Source organism: Elgaria multicarinata, chromosome 13, assembly GCF_023053635.1.
Source record: "Elgaria multicarinata webbii isolate HBS135686 ecotype San Diego chromosome 13, rElgMul1.1.pri, whole genome shotgun sequence".
NCBI classification, from domain to species: Eukaryota; Metazoa; Chordata; class Lepidosauria; order Squamata; family Anguidae; genus Elgaria; species Elgaria multicarinata.
In genome coordinates this window covers 19,965,653-19,992,762 of record NC_086183.1, presented here as the reverse complement: position 1 = coordinate 19,992,762, position 27,110 = coordinate 19,965,653, and the positions used below count along the sequence as shown (strand labels likewise).

The window sequence follows — 27,110 nt, the reverse complement described above, 5'->3', positions numbered from 1 at the left end:
TTCAATACTGAAAAAATCTCTCTCTCCAATGGAACCACTGCCTCTTGGAAAGGTATTTTCCCTCCCCACAACACAAGTGTAGCATTTATTGTGAACAACAAAAGCAGCTGCGATAAATGTCCTGTTTTGTGTATGTGTGTGATTGGCCAATAGCTCCTGAACACTCCAGTCCAAAAGCTGTACTCCAGAAATACAAACTGCCTTATTTATATCCTGCCTTTCTTCTCATGAAGAAGTACATGGTTCTCTTTCCCTCCCACATTTAATCATCACAACAACCCTGAGGGGTAGGTATGGCTGAGAAATAGTGACTAGCCTACGTTCGCCAAGTGAACTTCCTGGATGAGTGAGGAATCCAACCTGGAACTCACCACTCCTAGCCCATCACTCTAACCACTACAACATGCTGGCTCTCAGCCAGGTTACATGGGGTACTAGAGATCTGTTTCTGCGTTTACTTAAGACCAGTTCCGGGGGACTCTAAAATTTGATTGGAGCAGCAGCGCAATGGAAAGGGGGATTCCAAATGCCCCTCCCCAAACAATAAGTATAACAATGAATATATTAAAATATTAAAACATTAAACTTGTCAACAGTCATTAATCAGAGCACTAGATTAGAAATTAAATGTCTGCTGGAAGAGGAGAGCCTTAACCCAGTATCTAAATGCGTCCAGTAATGATGCCAGGCAGATGTTCCTGGTAAGGCCACTCTGCAGATGGGGCCCACTACTGAAAAGGCCCTTTCGCTGGTAGCCACCAGTTGCAGCATTGTGGGCGACAGCACCCAGAGAAGAGCTTCTGAAGATGGCCTTAGCAATCGGGCAGGAACATATGGGAAAGGACACTTCCATATGTCCTTGTCCAGTTGGATATGCTGTTGGATTGTGGTTAAAAAAGCAACCACGCACCAAACGGTACAGCACTGAATTTCACAAGGCGAGGCTGAGCGCTTTAAAACCAATAGAAGTATTTTAAAACTCTTCCTTCGATGTCAAATTCCAAAAGCCCGTTCTGAAAAAAACAACCAACGTTTCAAAAGCAGAATCCCGACATTTTGCTGACTTTTAAAAGCAAATTGTGCAGAGTTTCATCTCAGCTGCAGCTGGAGCTTTGCCGTTTGAACCCGGCTCCCAGCTTGAGTTACTCGGGCTGCCCTCTCTCTCCATATACTTTCTCACATGGCAGCCTCCCGCTATGGTGAAGCGGAATCACTGGGATGGGCTAGAGCCAGACGAGACGGCCACGCGGCGTCTTGAAGTGCGGCTGCAAAGCTCCAAGCAGTTTCCTGGGGATTAAAAATAGTCGAGGTGCCCTTAGCTCAAAACCTTAGAGGACTCCTCTCTCTCTCTCTCTCTCTCTCTCTCTCTCTCTCTCTCTCTCTCTCTCTCTCTCTCTCTCTCTCTCTCTCTCTCTCCCTCTCCCCCCTCCCTCCACACAGCTGCTGCTTTGCATCCAGCAAAAGATCACAGGGGAGTGAAACTGGTCGTTCGCTCCTGCATTTGTCTAGGTAGCATCTGACAGCAAACCACGAGCTGCTAGAGGGTGCTGTGGGAGCTACGTGTGGGTGCTTTCTCGGAAAGCCTCTCTCTCTCTCTCTCTCTCTCTCTCTCTCTCTCTCTCTCTCTCTCTCAGTCAGTAAGCCTCCCAAGCAAGAAGCTGCCAATTAGATCCGCAAAAATAATAATAATTGCACCATGGCCCTGGGAACGCAATGTCGCTTCGTCCCCAGATAAAAAGCTTCTCCAGCGCTGCCTTTAAGGGCCAGAGCGTCCCATGTCTTGGCACGGCGGATGCGGTGCCAAGCGCAAATTGGCTTCTTCCCTTCCGTTAATGAAGCCTGCTGTCCTCACCACTCCCACCTCTGCGCTCTCTCTTCTGGTCCAGCTGCCGGAACCTATGCAGCTCTTCGCCAGAGACAAGCGTGCGCTCCTTGGCTGTGCCAAGCCGGGCCTTAATTGCCATCGCCGCCGTCTCTTAATGAACTTCCTTTGAAGAACGGGGCTGCTGCGGCCTCCATCCCATTCTGTGCTGATGAATACAGGGCAGCCACCTCCCTTCACCCGCCGAACTGTTAGTCATGGAACTGAGAGTGGGCCCTGACTCAAGGGCGGTAGGGCGGGGGATGCATTTCCCCTTCTCCTCCTCCTCTAGGAGCCTGGCCCAGCCGTTCTCCATTCCTACTGGTGCCAAGCTAAGTCTGCTTTCTTTTCTCTCTCTCTCTCTCTCTCTTATTTTTATGCCAAATCCTTTGAAATGTCTAATTTGCAAGAATTGCCTTTAAAAGGCAAAATGTGTGTGGGTTTAGGAGCTTGAGCCATGGCCGCGGAGGCGTTTTGAGCGACAGTTCCCTCCAGCCTCTGGCTCCGAGGGAATTTCAGGTCAGAGAAGCTTCTGGAAGGCCTTGACGTTACCTGGGTCTGCCCTCCTGTCCTTGCTTGCCCCTCTGCGCTAGTACTGGCCTCCTGCCTCACCTGCTCAGACAGGCCCCAAGGCAGCTACTAAAACTCACATGACTAAATGTGTGTGTGTCTGTGTGTGTGTCTGTGTCTGTCTGTCAGAAGTGAAAGCGGGCAGGAATAGAACAGTATGAAGTAATGACAAAGCATTTCATGCACGCCTGCTTTGTGAAGCATAGAGTACTTGCATCACATTATGAATCAGTTTAGAGGACTCTTCTTTCACCTATTAAGCACAAGCCTGTCGTTTCCACAGGCAGCCCCTTTGCTCCTCCCTTTGCACAAGCCACAATTTAACCCAGAAGCTCTAAAGAACAGCATTTTCCCATTTTGTATGATCCAGATGACAGTGGTTACGAGCTTCAGAACAAGCCAGGATCCTAAACCGACTACAAACTGTGGTTTAAGATCATGGCTTGTTCCAAAGCTGCTAACCACCATTGCCCAGTGCGGATGAAATGGAAAGCTGCGGTTAATTAGAGGCTTCCTGGTTTAATCGTGGCTCATGGAAAAGAGAGGAGCGAAAGGGCTGCGTCTATGGACTTGTGGGCATCTTGGCTTAATGATTGTCCGAATGCAGCCTGTGGGAGTACCAAGAAGAAACATACGTGCCATGTAATCTGTTTTATATAAGTCAAGGTGACCATATTTGGGAAACCAAAAAAGAGGACACTCAGGCCGGATCTACACTACTGCTTTAAAGCGCTTTATAACAGTTTTAAAGCGCTTTAAAGCAGTTAAAGCGCTTTATAACTGTTATAAAGCGCTTTAAAGCAGTAGTGTAGATCCGGCCCTAGTGTGTGTGGGGGGAAGCAGCTTTCTGAGTCCTGCAGAAAGTACGTTATTCCCCCACCACCTTAAAGAACCCGATTGGAGTGGAGGAGGGGAAAGGATTTCATTCTGCACCACCACCATCCCCTCCAATTGGGGCCTTTTCTATAATGTCCACGAATGACCCACTTTCCCCTTTAAGACCTCAATTGGAGCTCGGGGTGGGGGAATGATGTGCCTGAAGAAAGCATGTCACTCCCTCCTGCCATGCTAATGGCAGCCTTAAAGGGGAAGGTGTGTCATTCCAGGACATTATTGAAAATTATAGAAAATCCCCCCTGACACCATGGAAAGAACAAAAACCAGGACAAATCCGGGGAAATCCTGACAGTTGGTCACCCTAATATAAGTGGTTTCTGTAGAGGTTATTCACTGAAAGAAGTGCCCAGCGTCTGTGCTATACACCCTTTTATGTCTGGAGACACATTCTTCACTTTCCCCCAGATGATGAAGTTCAGTAAAAAAAAAGGAAAGAAAAAAATATGCAACTCTCTTAGAGTGGGGGAGTCTACACCAGCCATTTATTTCAGGATTGTATTGCAATCTTCACTAATGGGGCACAAGATATTCACCTGTTCCTGGAGTGATGTCGGTTCCACCTCTCATTTATTCCTGAATATCCCTGACTGCTTTTGTTTTGCTTTCTCCCTCTCTCTCTCGCTTCCATTCCAAAGGAAGTGTGCCCCCCCCTTTGTGATGTTGTTTCTGTTCGTTGCAAGTTGCGGTCACAGCAAACAGCTAATCAGCTGTGAGGGGCCATGGGGATCGGAGGTGTGTGGGAGTGGACCTGTCCGCCATTTCCGCCACATATTTTGGATGGGTATCAGCGTGTTTCATTGCCGAGTTTGTTTGGTTTTGGTTTTAAATACAACCACGGGCATGGCTAGATGGGGCGATATCCCTGGGATCGTCCCGGGATCGTCCCTGTGTGTCCACGTGATGCACAGGGCATCCCGGGAGCAGGGAGGGACAATCCCTCCGTCGGCCCGGGATATCGCCCTATCCTTTTATTTTGATTTTCCCCATGGTCTTGGGATGATCCTGAGACCGCGGGACATGTGGCCCACCATCATGCTTTTGTCCCGGCTCCTCATGAGTAAACGTAAGGAGCTGGGAGCCCATCGAAGTTGGGGTGGGGTGAGTGGGAGTTGTTTTTTTTTTAAAAAAACACACACACCAACCAGCTCACATTTTGCGCAGAAGCGCTCCTTCACTCTTCTCCGATTTAAAAAACAAAGCAAAATGGCAGGCGCAACGTCTTCTTCCTCCTGGGACGTCATGCGCCGCGTGTAGATGAGGGGGACGGTCTCATAATCATAAAATCGCAAGATCATACCCCTCCAGCTCTCTCGTCTAGACATGCCCCACAGCTCTGCAAAGGAGCGCATATTCAATGGAGTTTGCATGCTCCCATATGGTCCTGCTGATCTGCGCTCATTGCACATGCCTCATGCCTCGTTAAAAAAAACCCCAATCCTCTGCCCCTTAGACAGGTGTGACACGGCACCGCGCAGTGCTGGCAGGAGCACTTGTGCCCATCATCCGCCTAGCACTGCCCACTTCTACCGATCCACATGCGCAAGTGGCACTACTGGGCACACGTGCTCCTGCAACGGCACTCCTGCAATTGCAGTAAGCATCACTTCCGTGTGCCCCGTGACTGGCGATCACAGAAGCGGGGAGCATCTGGAAGCATCCCTCTTCCGCAGCAAAAGGGCTTCAGGTGTTAGATTAGCCCAGAGTTCCTCTCCCATAGACAGCGCCAGAGTGGGGTTATGCCACGACACAGGCTCTGAACACCAGACCTCCCGTCTGCCACCACTTCTTATGGGGCGACACAGGCTCTGAACACCAGACCTGGCCGAGGCTACTCCCTGCTCAAGCCAAGCACCACCACTTGGTACGCCTGAGGCAAGGGATAAAGCCCACCTTCCTCCAAACTATGTGGAGAAAGGGGTTTGAAATGGAGAATGGATTTTAATATATATAATAATGCGCTGTGAGTTATATCTGCTTAGGTGAATGATTGTCAGAGTGGGTGCTGAATGTGTAAACTTAAGATGATAAACGCCAAACAGACACGTGGGATTTTTGTGGTAGTTTTAAAACAAACAATCAAAATTTATTTTTAAAAGTTCATAAGCTTTGTTTCAAATAACAACATTTAAAAACCTTTTTGAAACCTTCCATACAATCCTGTCACTCTCACATTCGCGCTTTCCTTTTTCTCACACAATCACTCTTGAACTTTCGTTATTATCAGTATTGATTAATATACTTCCACTACGTGCACACCACACTCTAAAGACACCACTCACTACACTGACTCTCAAATTTCCAAGAACTTAAGTACCATAAACACAGAGAGCACTACAGACTCTAAGAGTACCTAACAAGTCTCCCTGAAAAGCTTTCCTGAAAAGAACAAGAACAAGAACTCACAATCCCTTCAGTCATTCCCTTATATATATCACTCCTCGCCCCTCCCAAGACATTCTAACTCCGCCCACTCAGGCCAACATTCTAAAAACCACAGACTTACAAACTGCAGACATACATTTGGAATTGACTTGTGGGGTGTAATGCCACAGGGGTGGGGGGTGGGGAGCAGCCCCCTAGAAAAAGTATCTTGTCCTCTCTCATTCCTGCACCCCCGGGTCTACTCAAATTAAAGGCGCTTTTCACATGCAAATTATAACTGAAGCATAAACTGGAAAGTGAAAATAAGGCTGCGATCCTAAGCATACTTTCTTGCAGCATACTGTTTTTAATGTTACTGTTGTAACAATAAACAAGGCAAATTTTATTTGTGTCGCAAAAACCATTACAAAGAAACACATAGAAACAAAAGTAAAATACACATCAGTTTAAAACAATGTTAAAACCCAACTGTAATGGCTTACTCATCAATACAGATCAGCTTATCACAAATTTCTCTCCTTAAAATTGCTGCTCTGAAGGCAAAGTGGGCCACCTTTTCAGAAACCTGGTGCAATCTGTCCCCCAGTATGTTACTGTTGTTTTCCTATCTGATTCTAATTTTAATAAGTTGCCACTCCCTGCATCCCCCCCCCCCCCACAGCTCTACAATGGCTTTTTATTTTAGGTGTGGTGGCCAGAAATGTCCACAGTATTCTAAAATCTCTGTTCTATTCTCAAATGAACTCATTGCATGGCTGGTTTAATTTGAACACCGGGAAAGCTCCCCTCGAACATTCAGGGCAAGCAGGAGGGTCATCGCTTCCAAGAATCAGCCAGAGCCTGGGTATGTCATCCCTTGAAGGAATGTTCCCCCAGACAAGTGGGAGAGAGCTCTAATGCAGCCTTCCCTGGCCTGGCTCCTCGCAGAGGTGTTGGGCTGCAACTGCAACACACACACACACACACGCACACATTGCCAGCATGGCTGGGATGATAGGAGTAGTAGTCCTCCCGGTGCCAGACTGCAAAAGGCCGGCCCTAGTGGAGCTGAGGTGAGCCATGCGCCGGAAGGGCTGGAAGAGGCCTTGCTTCGGAGAGGCGGCTGTAGTATGCACACAGCGCATGGCTGTGATGCTGCTGATTGTGTTGACAGCCAGCCCGGGAGAGCCAGGCCTTCACTGCATCCTGTCAGAACAATGGCGCTGCCGGGGCTGACTGCTGGCACGAGACCTCCTCAAGGAGCCGAGCCCTTTGAGGGCTAGCAAAATGGCCCTCCGTTCCCGGTGGCACCACTGCTAAATAGACTGGCCGTGTGTCCTACTTCACAGGGGACGGGCCTGAAGCCTAAGGGCTTGTCCAGTCCATGTGCGGTTTAAAGATAAAGAGCCCTAAGAAGGGAGAGCAAATCTTGAACTTATGGATGCAGGAAGCTGCCTATGTTCAGACCCTTGGTCCATTTAGCCTAATATTGTCGACACTGACCGGTGATGGGTCTCCAGGATCTCCGGCAGGATTCTTTCCCAGCCCTACCTGAGGATGCTGGGGGTCAGACTTGGGACCTTCCGCATGAAAAGCAGGTGCTCTGTCACACTGAGCTGGGGCTCCTCCAAAGTTGCCCACCGACACTCAGCACCTGGACAGCAGAGTGAGCAGCAGGCACATAGGTCACCTGGGGCTTGTCTCTTCGACTTGTTTACCCCGACGTAGCTGCGCATATTCTCATTTAAGGACACACGAGTCAGCCATCCGTTCGCAGTAACATTGCGTTTTAAAACGCGCTAATGCGCATATTCGCATCCGCGATTCGCATCCGATCATGTCCGAGTTTGCTCCGCATTATGGTTATGTGTCGTTGGGGGAGTTAACTCGCATTTTGACAGGCGGGCGGAGCTTTGAGGGTAGGAGAATGTGATTGGCCGCTTTCCCGCGTTCCCACCTATGGGTTGGCTCGTTTTTTTTCCGTCCCGTTTTTAGGTTGAACTATCTGATCCTACGGAGCTCCGCATAAACAAAGAGGCAGAAACGCGCTGCCATCCTCCTCTGCAGCCTCGTTTCTCCCCCCCCCCCTCTGGTTTAGCTGTTATATCAATTTGCGGAGCTCCGCATAAAAGCTATATCGTTTCATTTGCCTCCGTAGGATCGTATACCCCATAATGTGACAATGCGCACATGCGCATTTATAACTACTCTACAAATATATATATATATATATATATATATATATATATATATATATTAGATAAATCGGTGTTGCTGCTGCAGTGTGACACTCTTTACCTACATTTGAATCAACGAAAAATCAGGTTTATATTTAATCAGGAGCAATCCCGCTGTTGTATAGATGAGGGCCTGGAATGCCAAAAGAAGCCCAAAGCAAAGGACAAGATAAAAAGGATGCTGTTGTTGTTGCTTTCAATGAAAGAAAAAGGTTCCTCCTTGTCTCTCCGTTTGCTTTTTGCTTTTTGGCATTCCTCGTGGCGTTTCCCTTTCCACTGACACAGGTTGTTTGGCCATCGTCTTCCCCACTGTGGTGACAGATGTATCGTATTCCGATGTAAATGAGTCACCGTTTCTAAAGTTGATTCTCTGCATTATATTTGCATGCGCAAAATTAATGTAAATGTGTGTCCTCTTTTTTGGGCGAAGTGTTTCCTTTCAGGCGTGGAGGGAGGGGCGTTCTGTCTGTGGCCACCATACTGCTGTGGCATATGTCTCGAATCGATGTCTGTAGATACCAATTTAGAAATAAGTATGTTGCAGTTGTGTTAATAAGGATAATGGGTAACTGGGGTCGGCATCATAGGGCAGCCGACAAGGCCCATTGTCAAGAGTGGGCCCATTAAACAATCCCTGGCCCTACTGATCCTCCTGCTTGCTGTTTGCTGCCTTCTAGGGTGGCTACCTATGAATTTCCACAGAAGAGAAAATACTTTACCGAAATTTGCATATGCTAATTGATATGTACAGATGCAAATTTAGAAATTTTTATTTAAATGGAAATACAGTACATCTCACCACAGTGTGGAAGACTGCCACCAGGGCTAGATCTACATTACTGATTTATAGCGGTATTGAAGTGCACTGATAACCGTTGGGGCCCATTACACATTCCATATACTGCTTTCACAGTGCTATATCCTGCTTTTTCTTCCACATGATCCAAAATACTGCAACAAATCTCATTGCGTGTCCTATGAAGTATAAATGTGCAAGAGGGATATAGTGTTACCATGATGGGATTGTAATGATTTGATACAAGGTGTAGATCTGGCCCAAGGGAGCTGTGTAGCTGCTTGTTTAGTCTGCTGCTCAGGTGCTAACTGGTGATGGGCAACTGTTTTTATCTTTAAATCAGACTTGGACTGGACAGCCCTTCAAATAGAGAACACTTTCAAAAAGAGTGTGGTCCTGTGGCAGCCCTTTAAAGAGAGAACTGTCCTCTGTTCTCTGTAAAAAAGGACACAAATTATTATTATTATTATTATTATTATTATTATTATTATTATTTATTTATTTATTTATTTATTTATTTATATATCACCATCAATGTACATGGTGCTGTACAGAGTAAAACAGTAAATAGCAGGACCCTGCCGCATAGGCTTACATTCTAATAAAATCATAGTAAAGCAATAAGGAGGGGAAGAGAATGCAAACAGGCAATGGGTACGGTAAACAGGCACAGGGTAGGGTAAAACTAACAGTATAACGTCCGCACAACATCAAGTTTTAAAAGCTTTAGGAAAAAGAAAAGTTTTTAGCTGAGCTTTAAAAGCTGCGATTGAACTTATATCTTCAATGTATTCATTGAATCTTCAATGTATTCAGTGCAACACACTTTGGATACTCAATAATAATAATAATAATAATAATAATAATAATAATAATAATATATTTATTTATTTCTTACCTGCCTCTCCCTTTGGATCGAGGCGGGGAAAAACATCAGTACAAGAATCAACACATCTTAAAAATTCTTGATTTTACATTGATCTGGGTAGGCCTGCCGGAAAAGGCTAGTCTTCAAAGTTGCCTTAAAATCACAGAGAGAGATAATTTTATGAATCTCTTCCGGCAGGCCGTTCCACAATCTGGGGGTGACAGAAGAAAAGGTCCTCTGGGAAACTGATGTTAGCTTAGTCTTGGCTGACTGATGTAAGTTCTCCCCAGAGGACCTGAGTGTGCGGGGCGGACTGTATGGGAGGAGGTGATCCCACAAGTAACCTGGACCCAAACCATTTAGGGCTTTAAAGGTAATGACCAATACTTTGTACTTCGCCCGGAAACTAATTGGCAGCCAGTGGAGTGATTTTAATGTTGGAGTCATATGTTCACCCCTAGGTGTACTGGTGACCAACCTGGCTGCAATATTTTGAACTAGTTGAAGTTGCTCATTCTCAGGGGCCCTGCAAAAACAAGATATCAAGAGTGGCAGCCTAAAAGGTTCATCAGACAAGCGTTTTACCACACGCTCCTTACTGCCCACTGCCGGACATGCGCGCATCCTTTAGACGTCGCCGTACGCCTTCTGTGCGCCTCCCGTTCCTTCCGCTTGTTTTTCCGTTGCAAAGTAGACCTCTTTTAATCCGACTTTTTGTTTAAAATGGAACGTGCCACGATCTCCTGCTGTGTGCAGGAAAATCTGTGTGATAAAAACAGCCTCTGAATGGGCCATGTGTTCTTTGTTTACTTCATCTTTCATTCCCCCCCCCCCCCGAAGAATGAGGAAGTGCTGAGAAGCAACGGTAAGGAACACGATCTTCCCCTGTGTGATGATGCTCTAAAACACTGGAAGATGAAAATTCCTAAGAGGAAGGGAAGAGGTGTGAGTGGTATAAAGCTTATGTATTGCCCCCAGGTTAAGGCCATACGGATTAAGAGTTCTGAGTCTGTATATCCAGAATTTTTCCTTTCAGCCGAGCTTGTCAGTGTCTTTTCTTTGTTCAGTTGTAAGTCTATGAGACCTTGTGTAGTGAGATAAAATATATTGCAACAGGCTGCTGTAGGGTTTTGTTTTTTAAGTAAGAACTGCAGATTTGTGGTTACAGAAATCCTGTTGTAGTTTTTCCTACATATTATATACAATATTCTTTTATCATTTTTTTTTTACATTCAGTTGAATACATTTCATTAGTGGAAGTGCATGTTCCTGATTGTCTAATACAATAAGTTTTGTTAGGAACTGTGCTTTTAAAAGAAGTCATTTCTTGGAGGTAACTGCAGGTCATGCAACAAGGTGATTTACATTGGTGTGATCCTGGGTTGCAAATACCTTGTCGAAGTGCTGCTTTAACTAGTAATTTGCGTAAATCGGGTGGTTTTCTGAACATGATGCATGGTGGAGAATTAATAGCGTCTGTTATATGAGCACAATAGGATATAATAAGGTAACTATCATAATCAGGATGGTAGTCCAAAACAAATGGAATGCAATTTTCTTTCAAAGAGTTAGCCTCTGCTTCATAAAGGAGGGTTAATGCTTGATATTATTGATGCTTGATTGATATTGTAGTCAATAATGTGACCAGGGTATCCTCATTATTGGCGATGTTGTTTAAATTCATTTCATCTTTCTCCATTATTGTAAATGCATCTTATCCCAAAAGCAAACTATATATAATGCTCTCCTTTAGATGATTCGGTAGTTAAGATACCGACAGGAATTCATAGATTGCCAATTTACCTCTGGAGCCCCCGGGGATATCCCATGAAGCTGATTGGTGGGAGATCCCAGACAGATAAAAGGAAGGACTTCTTCACACAGCACATAGTTAAACTGTGGAATTCACTCCCATGAGATGTGGTGATGGCTACCAATTTGGATGGCTTTAAAAGTAGGGGTGTGCACGGACCCCCCGATCCACTTCTCTTCCAGATCCGTGATTTGCGGATCGGCCCGCTTTGCTCCGCCCCCGCTCCGCCTGTGTCCGCTCCGCTCCGCTCCGGAGCTCCGGATCCGAATCGGAGCTCCGTTTCCCCCCCCCATAGGGTTGCACTGAAAGCTAAAAAAGTATACAACTTTTTTTCTGTAAAAGTTAGAAACCTCAAGTTTGGCACCATGACACCTCATGGATGTATACAAAGGCACGCCAAGTTTCAAGGCAATCCCATCATCCCCTGATTTTTGGGGAATTTTTGAAAACCGGGCACCCCATTCACACCCCTTTCGATAGCTCCGTCAATTTGCACGTTAAAAACCTCAAACTCGGCACCATGAAAGCTTATCCATGTGTCCACATGGACGCCCAGACTCAAGGCAATCCCATCATCCCCTGATTTTTGGCGGGGCTCTAACCTCTAACGCACCACCCATAACCCTAATTCACACCCCTTTTGATAGCTCCGTCAATTTGCACGTTAGAAACCTCAAACTCGGCACCATGATAGCTTATCCATGTGCCCACATGGACGCCCAGACTCAAGGCAATCCCATCATCCCCTGATTTTTGGCGGGGCTTAACTCACCCCAAATTGTCCCATTCTACAACTACGTCAATTTGCATGTTAGAAACCTCAAACTCAGTACCATGATAGCTTATCCAAGTGTCCACATGGACGCCAAGTTTCAAGGGAATCCCGTCATCCCCTGATTTTTGGGGAATTTTTGAAAATCGGGCACCCCATTCACACCCCTTTTGATAGCTCCGTCAATTTGCACGTTAGAAACCTCAAACTCGGCACCATGAAAGCTTATCCATGTGTCCACATGGACGCCCAGACTCAAGGCAATCCCATCATCCCCTGATTTTTGGCGGGGCTTAAACCTTTTAACTCACCCCAAATCAAGTCCCATTCTACAACTACGTCAATTTGCACGTCAGAAACCTATCCTTTGGTCCCATGACAGCTTACCCATGTTTCCACATGGACGCCAAGTTTCAAGGCAATCCCATCATCCCCTGATGTTAGGGGAAGTTTTGAAAATCGGACACTCCAGTATGTCAGGGATTTAAAGTTGCAATGCAGACAGCTCAATGGGGCCAGTTGAAAGGAAATCCCAACATGCCATGAGATAACCCTAAATCTTCTTCCACACTTGAAAAATGGATTTTTGAACTTGATAAAGTCTAAGTGAGCACAGGAAGGACTTCTCCCCTGAGTCAAAGCAAGACACCATCCCTGCGAGGTGGGAAGGGGAGAAGGGAGGGAAGGCAGGCAGGCAGGCAGGCAGGCAGCATGCATTGTAGTGCCGCAAGGATGGCTTGAGCACTAACGCATAGCAAACCAACCCGTAAGCGGGCGCAAGGAGCAAGTGAGGCAAAGATGGCTGGTTGTTTCTTTCTAAGCCAGCAGTTATGCATTGAGGGGCACAGAGGAGGACGACTGGGAGCAAGCGTGCCGGAGGGTGCTGGGCACGAACCGCAAAGCCCATCTCCCAGGCACCAGGCGGGTAGAGAGGCAGGCAGAGCAGGCGAGGAGTCAGTCCTGGCAGATGCCCCACCACAGCAGCACCCCGGGGGAGGCGGGCAGGCAGGCACGCAGGCTGCGGGCATTTCTGGGGGCACAAGGAAGTGATGGCTGGTTTCTAAGCCAGCACTGCAGTTAGTCACGCATTGCAAACACAAGCCATCCCAGCGAGTCGGTCACCGAGGAGGAGGACAGGTCCAGCAGCAGGCTCGTGGGCTCAAACGATAATGAAGGACTTGGGGATACTCCTCCTCCTCCTCTAATGCCACCTGCCTCTTGTAAAGGGGCACTTTTCCCATTCCCACCCTCAAAAAGAGAACGCCGGGCACAAGTTGCAGAAGAGACTGCCTCTGCCTGCTCCTTCTCCTGCTTCTGTTGCGGAGCAGCCAGCCAAGGAGTTGCCCGTTTGATTTTCACAGCAGGAGAGGCAGCCTGCTTACTGGTGCCAGCCTGAGCCTTCCCTTGACCACTGCTTTCAGCATGCCCTGCCACAGACATGCGCCTGCTCCCTCTTCTCATGATGATATTATACTAATATTAATAATAATATGTATAAGAATCTACTAATACTACTAATAATATGTATAAGAATCTAATATGAATATTAAAAATAAGATGTATAAGAATCTACTAATACTACTAATAATATGTATAAGAATATAATATTAATATTAATAATAATATGTATAAGAAGAATATACTATATGTAGGGAAATGGGACAAGAAGTGTGTGTATGCTTTGCCCAAACAGGATTTGAAATGCTCAATCTGTGGCTGTTGCACTTCACAAACAGTGCACAGCACACTCACACAATAACACAGTCACACACACAGTCCAAATAATAGAGAGAAAAAATAGAGAATAAATTTCTTTTGGTATTTTTTTGGTATTTTTTGTATATAGAAGGAAGAAGGAAGATGAAACACAGTCAGCCTTTAAGAGAGGGAAGGGGGGGGGGAACAACCAACCAACCAAACAAACACACACTCCAAAATTTAAAAATAAAGTTTATATTAAATCAAAGTAAGGGAAAAACACAGAGCAAACTAAGCAAAAAGTCAAAAAGATGCAAAAAAACACACACGCGCGCGCCAAGCTAAATCCTAAATCTATCTCTCCAAACACAGCAGCAGCAGCACCGAACTAAACTAGCTCCTCTCCCCTCGAACGCCAAACCCACAAGACGCAGCTCAAAGCTCTGCCTCTGAGGGTGCCTCTGCCTTAGTCCCCCCCTCGAACGCTGGGATTGGAGGATGCTTGATGAGTGATCAGGATTGGGAGTTGAATGTGCCTGTCATCGCTTCAAAAAAAAAAAAAAGCCGTTTGACCCGCGCTGTCCCTGTTTGTAATGTTTGTTTACCCGATTTTTTAAAAAATATAGCACGCAAACTGCACGACACAGAGAGGTGAGAGTAGGCTCAAAATGACCCCCATCCACGACTGTCTAAGCACAAGAATTTTCAGAATGATAGCTTCAAAAACAACCCAGTTATCCCCGATTCTTTTCCGCAATGCAATCCTATGGGCGAAATGTTTCAAGATGGCGATCGGAGCGGTCCGCCTGAAAGAGGAGCTCCGAAAAATGGGCGCTTCTCTTTGCCTTGCTTCTAGGGGTCCGCGGTCCGCTTCTACTCTGCCTCTGGGTAAGGCGGAGCAGGCCAATTCGCTCCTGCTTCTGTGCTTCTAATCGGAGCGGAGCACATGCCTATTTAAAAGGAGGTTAGACAACTACCTGGCAGAGAAGGCCCTCAATGGTTACTAGTTCTGATGGCTATATGCTGCCTCCATTCCCAGAGGCAGCATGCCTATGTACACTAGTTGCTGGGAAACATGGGTAGGAGGGTGCTGTTGCACTCATGCCCTGTGTGTGGGTTTCCAGCTGGTTGACCACTGTGTGAACAGAATGCTGGACTGGACGGACCCTTGGTTTGATCCCACATGGCTGTTCTCTTGTTCTTATGTACTGTTCTCTCCTCCTCCTCCTCCTCCTCCTTGCTTTTCCCTTTAGCCACCGCTCCCACCACCACCACCCACCTACCTCCAACCCACCTATCTCCTGCCACCTGATCCTCTTTCCCTTCTGCCCACCTGCCCGCCAGCCAGTGACATCTTCCACTCTTCTGGCTTCTCCCCTGGCATCAGCCACCTGACTGCCATACTCACCATGAAGGGTCCTTCCTGGCGAGGCATTCTGGGTGAGGTGGCCCTGAAGATAGCCTGAGCTACTGAGGAGATAGATAAAGAGTAAGAGACTAGCTCTGGTGCTGTTGAGAATAGTTAAAATCTTTAATAATTCTTGTTCATATGCAAAATGCTCAACGTTTCGGATTAGTTGTAATCCTTCCTCAGGAGCTACAATTAATGAAATTAATAAAGTTTAAAATATATTTGAAAAAAACAAGCAGACATGGAATACAACACCTTTATCAACCCAAACTTTTAAACAGAGGTTTGTTGCTTATATAATCAAGATTTGATTTTTTTTTGGAATTTGCAAAACTACACACTGAGCTACTGAGGCACAGGCCATTTCCAATGCCACCCGACCCAGAGTGCCTCGCTATGAGGAAGGAACCCTCACAGGGAGACCTCTCTGCAGAGCCTCGCCGGGCACTTTTCTGGTACAGAATTTGCCGCAGCATGTAAGCAGCTGGTTTCCCAGAGAACCTACTCTGCCCCATGCATAGCTCTGAGAGGTTCTTAGGCGTGGGGCAGGTGGCACTCCAGGGAGCAGCTCCAGACATTCTCCAAGAGGAAAGTGCTGGGCAGGCTGATGTCTCAGTCTGAGAAATTGGTCTGATGCTCTTTGCAGAATCCCTCGGTAGCTCCAGGTAGGGCTAGGAAAGAATCCTGCCTGAAACTCTGGAGGGTCACTGCCTGTCAGTGCCAACAACACTAGTCTAGATGGGCCATCGGTCTGACTTATACTAAGGTGGCTTCCTATGTTCCTATAGTTCGAATTCGCTGGTTCATTGTCAGATCCAGCAGGTATACGGAGCCCCCGTGCAGTTCCTCCTGCAGTCTGCTGTCTGGGTGTGCTGTCATCTCCGCAATGCTGTCGCGTAGTTCTTAGCCTCTCAGAGCAGATTTTGAACCCGGCGCATCGCACATTGCAAAGCAAATATGGAACGTGACTGAAAGCAGGGTGTTCAAAGCAAGTAAGAGTGTTCCAACCAGGGGAAGCTAGCCTGGGTGTCTGGACCTGGAAGTTAGGAGGATGTAGTGAGGGATGAGGTGGCGGGGGAGAGGATGGGGGGCAGCACACCAGAAGACCATCACTTAGAGTTCCAGCACAGGCTTTGCATGCAGAAGCTTCCAGGGTCATTCGCTGGCATCTCCGTGTATGGAAGGTTCAAGTAGGTTGAAGACCTCTGCCAGTGCTGCTGCTCCCTAGAGTAGACCAGCCTTCCCTAGCCTGGCATGCGCCAGACATATTGGACTGCAACACATGCTGGCTGGGGATGATGGGATTTGTAGTCTTATGGGTCTGGAGGATGCCCAGGTTGGGGTAAGGTGGAGTAGACCATACTGGACTCGATGGGCAAAGACTCTAACTTGGTAGAAATGCCAGGGCTGTTTCTGCCCTCCGTGAGAGAAAGGCAGCGTGTTTCCCTTCTGCTTCGGAGAGCAGCCAAGCCAAGGATGTTTGGGATGGGCAGGGGAGTGGGGAGCCAGCACCCGGGACCCTCCCCACTTTAGCCCCTGTACCTGGGCCTCTGCACGCTTCCTTTTTCCAGGTGTCGCTGGTCCCAGCGAGCTGGCTGCTTGGGATGGAAGGGGTTAACCACCAGACCCTACCTGCCGTTGCATTTCTAAAGATGCCGAGATGAAAGCCCATAATTTATTCTCCCCACACACGAAGGAGCAATTAGTTCTAAACACGGCTTAATCAGTCAGCGCGAGATTGATTTCTGTAGACTTGGATTTGGTGGCTGCTGGCGAGGTGCCAGCCTGCGAGCAATCTCCAAATAAATGAAGTGCAGAGAAGTAAGCCATTACATAATATGATATATGGGGCCTGGAACTTGCCTGCCTGCTCATTAGTATTCTTCTGGACAAAGGCAGGGCACCAACTCTCTGCAGACCCGTCCTCTGCCATCTTCTCGTCAGCCGAGTTTGGCATGGGCTTCCTCTTACCGCCTCATCCCGTCCCCTCTGTGCATGCACAGTTGCACCCTCCCTGAATTCAGCCCCAGCAGGCTGACTTCCTGCTTCCAGATGAAAAGAGCAGTCGGCTCATCTCCTTATGGAAAGCCAGCATCTGTCGAGAGGTTGGGATATGTCAGCTTTGGAGTTCCACAGAACTCTAAATCACGCAGGATCTCTATTTGTGGAAGAAGGAAAAAAGAGGAAAGGAAACCTGCACAAACACGTCTTCAGCTAAATAGGCTCGCAGTCCCCCAGGGTGACCATGCATCCTCTTTTACAGAGGACAGTCCTGGATTCAAAGGGCTGCCAGAGAAGTGTCCCCTGTTTGAAGACACCCTCTATTTGAAGAGCTGTCCTCTCCAATTCCAGTTTAAAGGTAAAGAACCATACAAGCTGTGACTCATCGAACAGCATCCGGGCAGCAGACTGAACAGTCAGCCACACGGGTCAGCTGGCTGCAGTCTTCTGCACTATGGTGTGAAGTTCTGTATTTGTATTTAAATGATAACAATTATGTCTAAATTTGCATCTATACATATAAATGAGCACATAGAATCATAGAATAGCAGAGTTGGAAGGGGCCTACAAGGCCATCTAGTCCAACCCCCTGCTCAATGCAGGAATCCACCCTAAAGCATCCCTGACAGATGCTTGTCCAGCTGCCTCTTGAATGCCTCTACTGTGGGAGAGCCCACAACCTCCCTAGGTAACTGATTCCACAATCGCTGGAATCAGTTACCTAGGGTACTGCTCTAACAGTCAGGAAGTTTTTCCTGATGTCCAGCCGGAATCTGGCTTCCTTTAACTTGAGCCCGTTATTCCGTGTCCTGCACTCTGGGAGGATCGAGAAGAGATCCTGGCCCTCCTCTGTGTGACAACCTTTTAAGTATTTGAAGAGTGCTCTCATGTCTCCCCTCCATCTTCTCTTCTCCAGGCTAAACATGCCCAGTTCTTTCAGTCTCTCTTCATAGGGCTTTGTTTCCAGACCCCATGCAATTTTTAAATGCAAATCTGTGGCCTCTTTTGTGGGGACACATTTCCTTTCCTTTATTTTCTTTTTTATAGGCGATTCATAAGTGGCTATCCTACAATCCAGCCCTCCCCGCAAAACCTATTGTCAGGCTGCCTTGACCTCTGTGTGATTTCCTTCTGCATATTCTACAGTTGCACAATTGCCCAGCACAAGCAGGAGAGTTTAACATCCGGAGAAGCCCATTTTTTTCTTTCTTTTTTCTTTTTTTTAAAAGCATGTTTCTAGCCCTTAGGAATGCTAAGATGAAAACGATGCAGCAGGAGAAATACCCAGCACAGTCTCACAAGTCAGAGTGAGGCCAGGCAGGGTGCTCTTTCCGCAGTCACTGTTCTTAGCTCCTTAGCTCCCCACGATCAGAAGAAAATTGGATCCATATATGCAATATAAGCAGAGGCATGAAAATTCTTTTGTATAATGTACTTAGGGTCGGGATTTTAGGCTAGGGAGACAGAGCTGGGCTCGCCCTTTCTTATTTTTCCATGAAGATGTGGTTGAAAATGGTGGCCCCTCTGTGGTGAGTTCACCCTCCTGGGACAAGTACCAGCCAAATGTGCATGGAGCTCAGACCTGGGCCAAATCTACACCAAGCAGGATATAGCACTATGAATGCGGTATGAAAGCAGTATGAAAGTGGTATATTGCATGTGTCAATGGGCCCCAACAGTTGTCAGTGCACTTCAGTGCCGCTATAAAGCAATAGTGCGGTTCCTGCCTCTTATATACTGCTTTCATACCACTTTCATAGTCCAATATCCTGCTTGGTGTAGATCTGTCCCTGGTCAATCCATACAGGGGAAAGAGATGGGAATGAGCTGATAGAGTTCTGACCCAACCACTTCGGTGGACCCAACTACTTCAGACTTGGATGTTCCTCATAACTCCCTGCAATTAGAAAGGTAGCACCACTCAACATCTTTCCCTATATATGCTAGCTTTTCACTTGCAGGGTTTTATTCATTTCTTTGTTTAGGTACAAGGGAGGAACATTTCTAAATGTAATCTCTCACTCTTGCAGTCTGAAATGGTACAAGTCTACTGCCTCATTTCCCTCTGCTTGTGCAGGGAGCATCTGCACCTTTGTTTCATGTCAGTGGTGGCTTCTAATGGTGAAGTGGGGAGAGACAGTTGACTATGTAATGGGGCTGAGTTTCAGTAGCATCCCCTGTGGTGAGCCTCATGCCTGAGGAGCAGGGCTGTCGTCAAGAGTAGGCATGGTCCGACACCTGTTGAGGGCCCACACCCCAGCCAGGGAGGGGCTTACTGTCAAATCCCCCCACCCCTGGAGTTGTCTCTTCTCTTCACCATGGCAACCTGCTTGTTCACCTGCCTGTCGCTCTGCCCCAGACAATGGTGCTGGTGGTTGTGGAGGTGATGAGAAGGAGTTGTTCTGCAGATGATTTGCTCATTGGTCCCCTGCTGGTCCAGCAAGGAAGTGGTAACAATGATGAGAAAGAGGAGGCAGGTCAATACTGGTAACCATGGTGGTGAGAAGGCAACCCCCTTGAAGCCCATTGGGCTTATTGAGATTGCCTTGCCCAAGGGTCCTCAAAAACCTGGAGCCGGCACTGCTGAGCTAAGATTCCATTTCCCCCCTCGAAGCCGCTACTGGTGCTGGTTCCAGTTCCCCCTCCACATTGCTGCCCATAGTCTTTCTTGTCCTCTTGGTCCCAATCCGCACCACCAACCAACATGAGAGGGCAAGGCAAATGGTGGTTGGAATGACTGCGCTTTTTCTCTCTCCTCACTGCTCAATCACTCAGGCAGGGTGAGTTAAAAGTAGGGTGGCCATGTGTCTTCTTGTATGGAGGACGGTCTTCTATCTGAAGCGCTGTTGGAGGAGCATCCTTCACTTGAAGGTGTCCTCTGATTCAGGTTGATCAGGTTTCTGGAAACAAAGCCCCATGAGGAGAGACTGAAAGAACTGGGCACGTTTAACCTGGAGAAGAGACAATTGAGGGGAGACATGATAGCACTCTTCAAATACTTGAATGGTTGTCACACAGAGGAGGGCCAGGATCTCTTCTCGATCATCCCAGTGTGCAGGACACAGAATAATGGGCTCAAATTCCATGAAGCCAGATTCTAGCTGGGCATCAGAAAAAACTTCCTGACTGTTAGAGCAGTATGACAATGGAACCATCGACCTAGGGAGGTTGTGGGCTCTCCCACCCAAGAGGCATTCAAGAGGCAGCTGGACAGCCATCTGTCAGGGATGCTTTAAGGTGGATTCCTGCATTGAGCAGGGGGTTGGACTCGACGGCCTTATAGGCCCCTTCCAACTCTACTATTCTCTGATTCTGTCCAAGTGTGGCTGAAAGGCAAAGACTGTTGCTTATTGCCCATCAGCACTTAGCGCCTGGACAGCAGACTGAGCAGGCAGGCACACACAGGTCACAATCTTCCACACCACAGTAAAATGTACCCTCTTTCCATTTGAATTATAATAATGGTTTCTGAATGCGCCTTTATCTATATCAATTAGTGCATGCAAATTGTATGCAAATCTTATGCAAATGCATGCCCTCTTTTCAGTAATGCATTTCCTCTTTCCTGGCGATTCATACATGGGGACCCTTGAAGGCAGCAAACAGCAAGGAGGAGGATCAGTAGGGCCAGCAGTCTCCCAGGGATTGTCCGTGGGCCCACTCCTGACCATGGGCCTTGTCCGGTGCCCTACGATGCCGACCCCTGTTACCCGCTCTCCTGATTTACACAACTGCAACATAGTCCTTCCGTCTCCTGACCTTTGGGGACTGATCTCTCTGTCTCTAGCCAGGGGCCTGTTGCTAGGACTGGCAGCTTCGTGAGAAGCAAAGCCCGTTCCCTGCCCACTCCGGCTCCGAGTCTGCAGGCCCCATCCAGTGGCAGCAGCGGCAGTGTGGCACTTTGACACTCACTATTGTCTGCAGGGCTAATCAGCTGTGCGGAGCCCCACTGAGAATTCCATGGGAAAATTCCCTTGGATGGGAGCGGAGGAATAATCCACAGGTCACAGGCAAGAGTTTCCCAGCGTCCTATGCTTGTCATGGATCGAATTCCCTGCTGGCTCTCTCTGCCTGCCGGGCATTAGAATCAAAAGCCTTGCTGGGAGTTGAAAGAGCCCGCGGCTCCTCCTCTCCCTCCATTTGCACGGCATCTGAGCTCGTGGTAGTTTTTTTCTTTGTTTTGTTTTTGTTTTTGGATGGTGTCAAAAATGTATCCAATGGCAGGGAGCCCTGGCACAGCAGTGGCTTCGGCAGCTGCGAGGGCCTTTGTCTGCCATGGGAATGGGAGACGCTGCGAGGCCTTTCCGTTGCAGAGAATGGGGGCACCCGGCGATCGTCCGGGGTGCCAACTAGCTTGCGCATCTGAACAGGCGAAGACGTGATGTTTGAGTGAAAGATGGCAGTTTTCCCTCCCGGAAAAACAAAATAACGTAAATCAGCACCGGGATAGGATAGCTTGGCTGTTTCTGCAATCCTCCACCCAGAGCTTTTGAATACTGAACAGTGACTCCTGCCGGGTGCAGCAAATAACTAATACAGTTCTGTGAATTCTAGTGTCTCTGTGTGTATGTGGAATGCAAACACACAATCTGGGAACTAGAATGTGGGCCATTAAGAACAGAGTTAAGGTGGCCATGTGGCCTACTTTATGGAGAACAGTTCTCTATCTGAAGGATTGTTAGAGGGTAATCCTCTATTTGAAGGTGTTGTCTGTTTGAAGGGCTGTGTCCAGTCCAAGTCCAGTTCAAAGTTAAAGGAGGGAGAACAGGCCTAGAAATTGCCCATCCTCAGGTAGCACCTGGTAGGACAGGTAGGCACACAGGTCACCTGGTCACTGTCTTTCCCACTATGGTGAAATGGATCATATTTCTATTTAAATGATAGTAATTCTTTCTCTAAATGTGCATCTATAGCTATAAATTAGCATATGCAATTTTTCCAGATTTTATAAATTCACAGCTTGCAAAGAATATAAAGAAATATAGAAAAGTGGAGGAAGGAAGAAGAGGACGAAAGGAAAGAAAGGGAAGAAGTAAACGGGGAAAAACATAGAGCAATATTCCAGCATTTTAAATTATAAAACTTATAAAAGAAATGTTCCTGTGTGTGACATTGTAAAAAAGAAAGAAAGACATAAGATAGAATCCTGTATTGCAATTTATTATCTCAAAAGTTAATAAACAGTGAGCATTTTTGTATACATTTATCCTTATGTTATTTTGAGATGCTTTGGGCACACTTTGGGCCTGTTTAGACAACACACTAAACCCTTTTGCAGCAAATGGTTAGTGAGTGTGTTTAAACCATGGTTATGTAGCCACAGTGGCTAGGAATTGTGAACACGGCACGCTAAGTCATGATTAACATGACACGCTAAGCCATCATGCTTAGCTCAAAATGCTTAACTACCTTGGCTTAATGTGTCTTCTGAGTAGGGCCAATGTGGGAAATTGGCTTTCAAATTGAAATTCAACCATTCCATAAAGCCAGGTTATTCTGTTCCAATATTGCATAAACACATATTCTAGCCACTGTTAGCAAGGTAAGCAGATGTTGTAGATCTGTAGTTCCGACTGCTTCTTGTAGATATCCCATCAGGATAACTTTCGAGTTTGTAGGGAAGTTGATATTCTTTTCATCTGCTGGATATTGTCTAAAACTTCATTCCAAACTTGATGTCCAAAAGATATGAAGAAAATATGCTTTATGAACATGACATCTACAGTGATCCGGGCTGTGATGGTCATTTTTTGCTTAAGCACATGCAGATTACATGCAGGTTGGGATCCTCTTTTTGTCTTCTGTTTTGGTGATGGATTCCCTCTTTTTTGGCGATGTATAAATGGCTACGAGAAAGTTTGTCGGGGTGCAACAGGTTAAAAACATAAGGATGTGGATTCAGATTTTGTCATATATAGAACATACCCATTAAAATCGATGGGACCTAAGTATGTCATGACTAACTTAATTTCCATGGATTTCAATGGGTCCACTCTATGTATGATTAAATCTGGATCTAACCCAAGAAGAGCCCAGCGTCCAGTTGCCCAGAGTGGTCAATCAGATGTTTCTAGGGAACTCCCAAGCAGGGCATGAAAGGAACTTCTTGAACCAGAGGTGTACTGCCTCTGACTCTGGAAGTTCCATCATGGCTAATGTATTTTTCAAATCCTCTTTTAAAACCCAGTAAACCAATGGTTACCAAGCAATGAATTCTGTATGAGATATGTATTGTGTGAAGAAATTGTTTTCTCTCTCTTGAATTCTCTATCTTGAATTTCCTGCTTTTTCATTCCACGTTATCCAAAACACCACATGTGCCCTGTGAGGTATAAATGCACAAAAGGGATATAGCATTACAGTGATGGGATTGTAAGGATTTGACACAAGGTGCGGATCTGGCCTTCATTTCAGCATTATAAATTAGGGCAGATGGGATGGTAATTTCTTTGCTAAATAACTGAGTTAGACATGCTTGCCAACCCACGGCAGATTACCCAGAGATTTACCACTACAGCTAGATCAATCTTAGGCCTACCCCCTAATGTTCCTGAAACTGGCATAGAGTTAACAATTTATCCACCTGAGAACTTCAGCTCATTCCCCTAAGATTGCAAAGATAAGGTTGAAAATGTGCGGGCCCTGCCCCCCCCCCCAAATCTAACGAGCCCGGTGGGTGGATTTGTGAGACCATGTGGGGAGGAAGGAGTCCCATGCAGGGGGTTTGGAGGGCTGCTGCTCCTGGCAGGCAATGATGGGATCTCGCTCTTTGTGTCTTGCTCTGCCTGCAGAATTCGATCCGGCACAACCTGTCGCTGCACACCCGCTTCATCCGCGTCCAGAACGAAGGCACCGGCAAGAGCTCCTGGTGGATGCTGAACCCCGAGGGTGGCAAGACTGGGAAGACGCCGCGTCGGCGGGCCGTCTCGATGGACAACAACAGCAAGTTCCTGCGCATCAAGGGCAAGGCCAGCAAGAAGAAGCAGCTGCAGGCCGCCCAGGAGCGCGGAGAGGAGAGCCCGGCCAGCCAGCAAGCCAAGTGGTCGGAGAGCCCCGCCTCCCACGCCAGCGAGGAGTACGATGCCTGGGCTGACTTCCGGACACGGGCCAACTCCTCGGCCAGCACGCTGAGCGGGCGCCTCTCCCCCATCATGGCCAACCATGAGCCGGATGACCTGGAGGAGGAGGACGGCACTCCATCTTCCCCATTGATGTACCCCAGCCCGTCCAGCACCATGTCCCCCTCCCTGAACGCCCGCTGCTCCGTGGAGATGCCCCGGCTGACTGACCTCACTGGCACCATCAACCTCAACGAGAGTCTCGGCGAGAGCCTCCTGGATGACCTGCAGGACAACTACAACATGAGCCCCACCCAGCCGCTGCCCGCCGGGGGCCTTCGGCAGAGGAACTCCAGCTTCAGCTTCAACTCCAAGTGCTCCGGTGTGGGTGCTGGAGGGGGAGGGGGAGGAGGAGGAGGGGGAGGAGGAGCAGGAGGGGGAGGCAACACGTACTGCGGCACCATCTACAGCCAGCCTGCCATGAGCCTCATGCGCCGCCTGCCCATGCAGACCATCCAGGAGAACAAGCAGGCCACCTTTGCGCCCATGAACTCCTACCGCAATGCCTCGTTGCAGGACCTGCTCTCCTCCATCTCGTTCGCACACAAAGAGGGTGAGCCGCACATGCCGCCAGCTAACAGCATGCCCCCTCCCCACCGTGGCCACAGACAGAGTTCCCTGGTGTGTGGGGGAGGGGGCGGAGGAGAGATAGGTCTGGTCCCCTACCCTCCCCATGCCGCTTCCCTGGTGAAGAGCAACGCGTTGTACCACCCGTCACCAGCTGGCCACCACCCTGCTCTCCACAACAGTGCCTTACCCTCTCCCATCAGCCTTATGAGCCTGCCCAGCGAGACTTGCAGCATGGTGGCCATGCCCCATCATGGGCACCACCTCCACTCCTACGTCAACAACCAAGGGGCGCACATGAGCTTGCTCGATTCTTTGCAGGGACCCTACCCAGAAGCCATGCACACCCCCGTGTTGGGCCAGGACAGATTCCCCGCAGACTTGGACTTGGACATGTTCAATGGGAGCTTGGAGTGTGATGTGGAGTCCATCATCCTCAACGACTTTATGGACAGCGACGAGATGGACTTCAACTTTGACTCGGCTCTCCCGCCGCAAAACGGTCTCAACATGGCCACTTTGCCCAGCGCCCCGCAGCCCCCCAATCAGAGCTGGGTGCCTGGGTGAGGCCTCCAGAGACAACTCTGACCCATCAGTTGGCATGGGGTGGAGGGGTGTATGGAAACAAACTCTCTCTCTCTCTCTCTCTCTCTCCTCCCCCCGTTGCCTTTCTTGTTTTCTTTGCCTTCATTTGTTCAGCCAGGCTAGAGCCATCTGTTTCAACTTGACAACGACACTCAACACACACACACACACACACACACAGACACACACACAGTGTAGGGTGAAATGTTTTGACAGGTACTGGCGGCTTCCCGCTCGTACCAGGTGTATTGTGCAGTAAAGTCGGATCTGTCTTTGATGTGTGCAATAGGCACAAGTTAGCCATGGCAATTGCAGAGCTGCCGCCCCCTCTCTTCCGCCTCCCCTCTCTCCCTCCTGGGGCGCCTGCACTATTGCACAGAAGGGGAGAACAGGTGATGGTTGGCCCAAAGAGCAGTCTAGAACCATCACCAAGCCTCCACGTTGGCCTAGATGGCGTCAATGAAATGGAAGTCCTGTCCCCCACCATTAGTTCCATTCCCAATTGGTTTCCTAGCACCTTAACTCTCATTTGAGCTCTTCCCAATCTTTGCCCATCTGGGCTACCTTACAGCAAAGCCTGGTAGCTAAGGATCCCCTTCTTTTATATGGTAGCCCCTCCTCCCCTACCTCTACGTAGTCTTGTTACACTCACCGGCCACCAAGAGTGAGAACCAACGGGGAGGAACTTCGCTAGTTTTTAGTCTGAGTTACGCCTGGTCTAGTTGTTCCCACTTAATCTATGTGGGTTTCCTTCATCGGATTGGGGAGGGGGATCACCCTGACTTGTGGCATTGCTGGTGCAGAAGTGAAAAGTTTCCAATCACTGTGGATCCAGGTGGCCAACACTGTGAGCTGCCACACTCAGTACCTGGGGGTTAGAATGGGAAGCTGAGCCAATCTGATCAAAGCCAGCTTTGCTGACAATGGCATTTTCTGTGCTCTGTGCTTGCAACAGTGACATACAGTTGGTGGTGTGAAATGTGCGCGTGCACAGCATTGGGACATGCGCTGACACGGGCCTGCTGCAGCGTGCAAATGCACATGGTTTTGCACATATGAATGGCACTCGGTACTATGTTTAGAGCTAGCCCCAGGTCTGACATGGCCACTGCTGGCCTGGCAAGTTTGCAGGGTAAGCAGGAAGGCGGAGATGTGAAGGGACGGTGGTGATTATTCATTTTGGTTGTATGCGCACTCTTTGTCAAGGAATACCTAACATGGCTAATGCAATGCCATTGGTGTGAAGAGCAATGGCTTGCATCTAAACTAGGGGAAGATCCAGAGTTGTGGGGTGGGGTGGGAAAAATGCAGCAGGCCTGAAAGGCAAATTAATGTAGGAATGGAAGAGGAGAAGGGAGTCTCGTGGGTCGTTTCCAAAAACCTGGTCCTGGAATTTGACTGTGCATAGATAATCGAGAATGTGGAGATGTTTCTTCACATACAAAGTAGCTCTGTGATTGAAGGTTGACAGACTGAGAGAAAGAAAGATGGATGAAAACAGGGAGTCGGTCTCTCTCCGTGCACAGGAAGGGTGCCCAAACCAGCATAAGAGAGC

The 27,110-nt window shown here is 48.0% G+C and overlaps 1 protein-coding gene across 1 annotated transcript in view; it reads left to right on the top strand.

The window, feature by feature from the left end:
* Nucleotides 1-25,990, top strand: part of FOXO6 (forkhead box O6) — a 159,212-nt gene extending 133,222 nt beyond the window's left edge. The window contains exon 2 of the mRNA XM_063140728.1: nt 24,077-25,990. Coding sequence (XP_062996798.1) covers nt 24,077-25,537 — 1,461 coding nt within the window. The 3' untranslated portion in view covers nt 25,538-25,990. The remainder of the gene's footprint in view (nt 1-24,076) is intronic.
* Nucleotides 25,991-27,110: the final 1,120 nt, after the last annotated feature.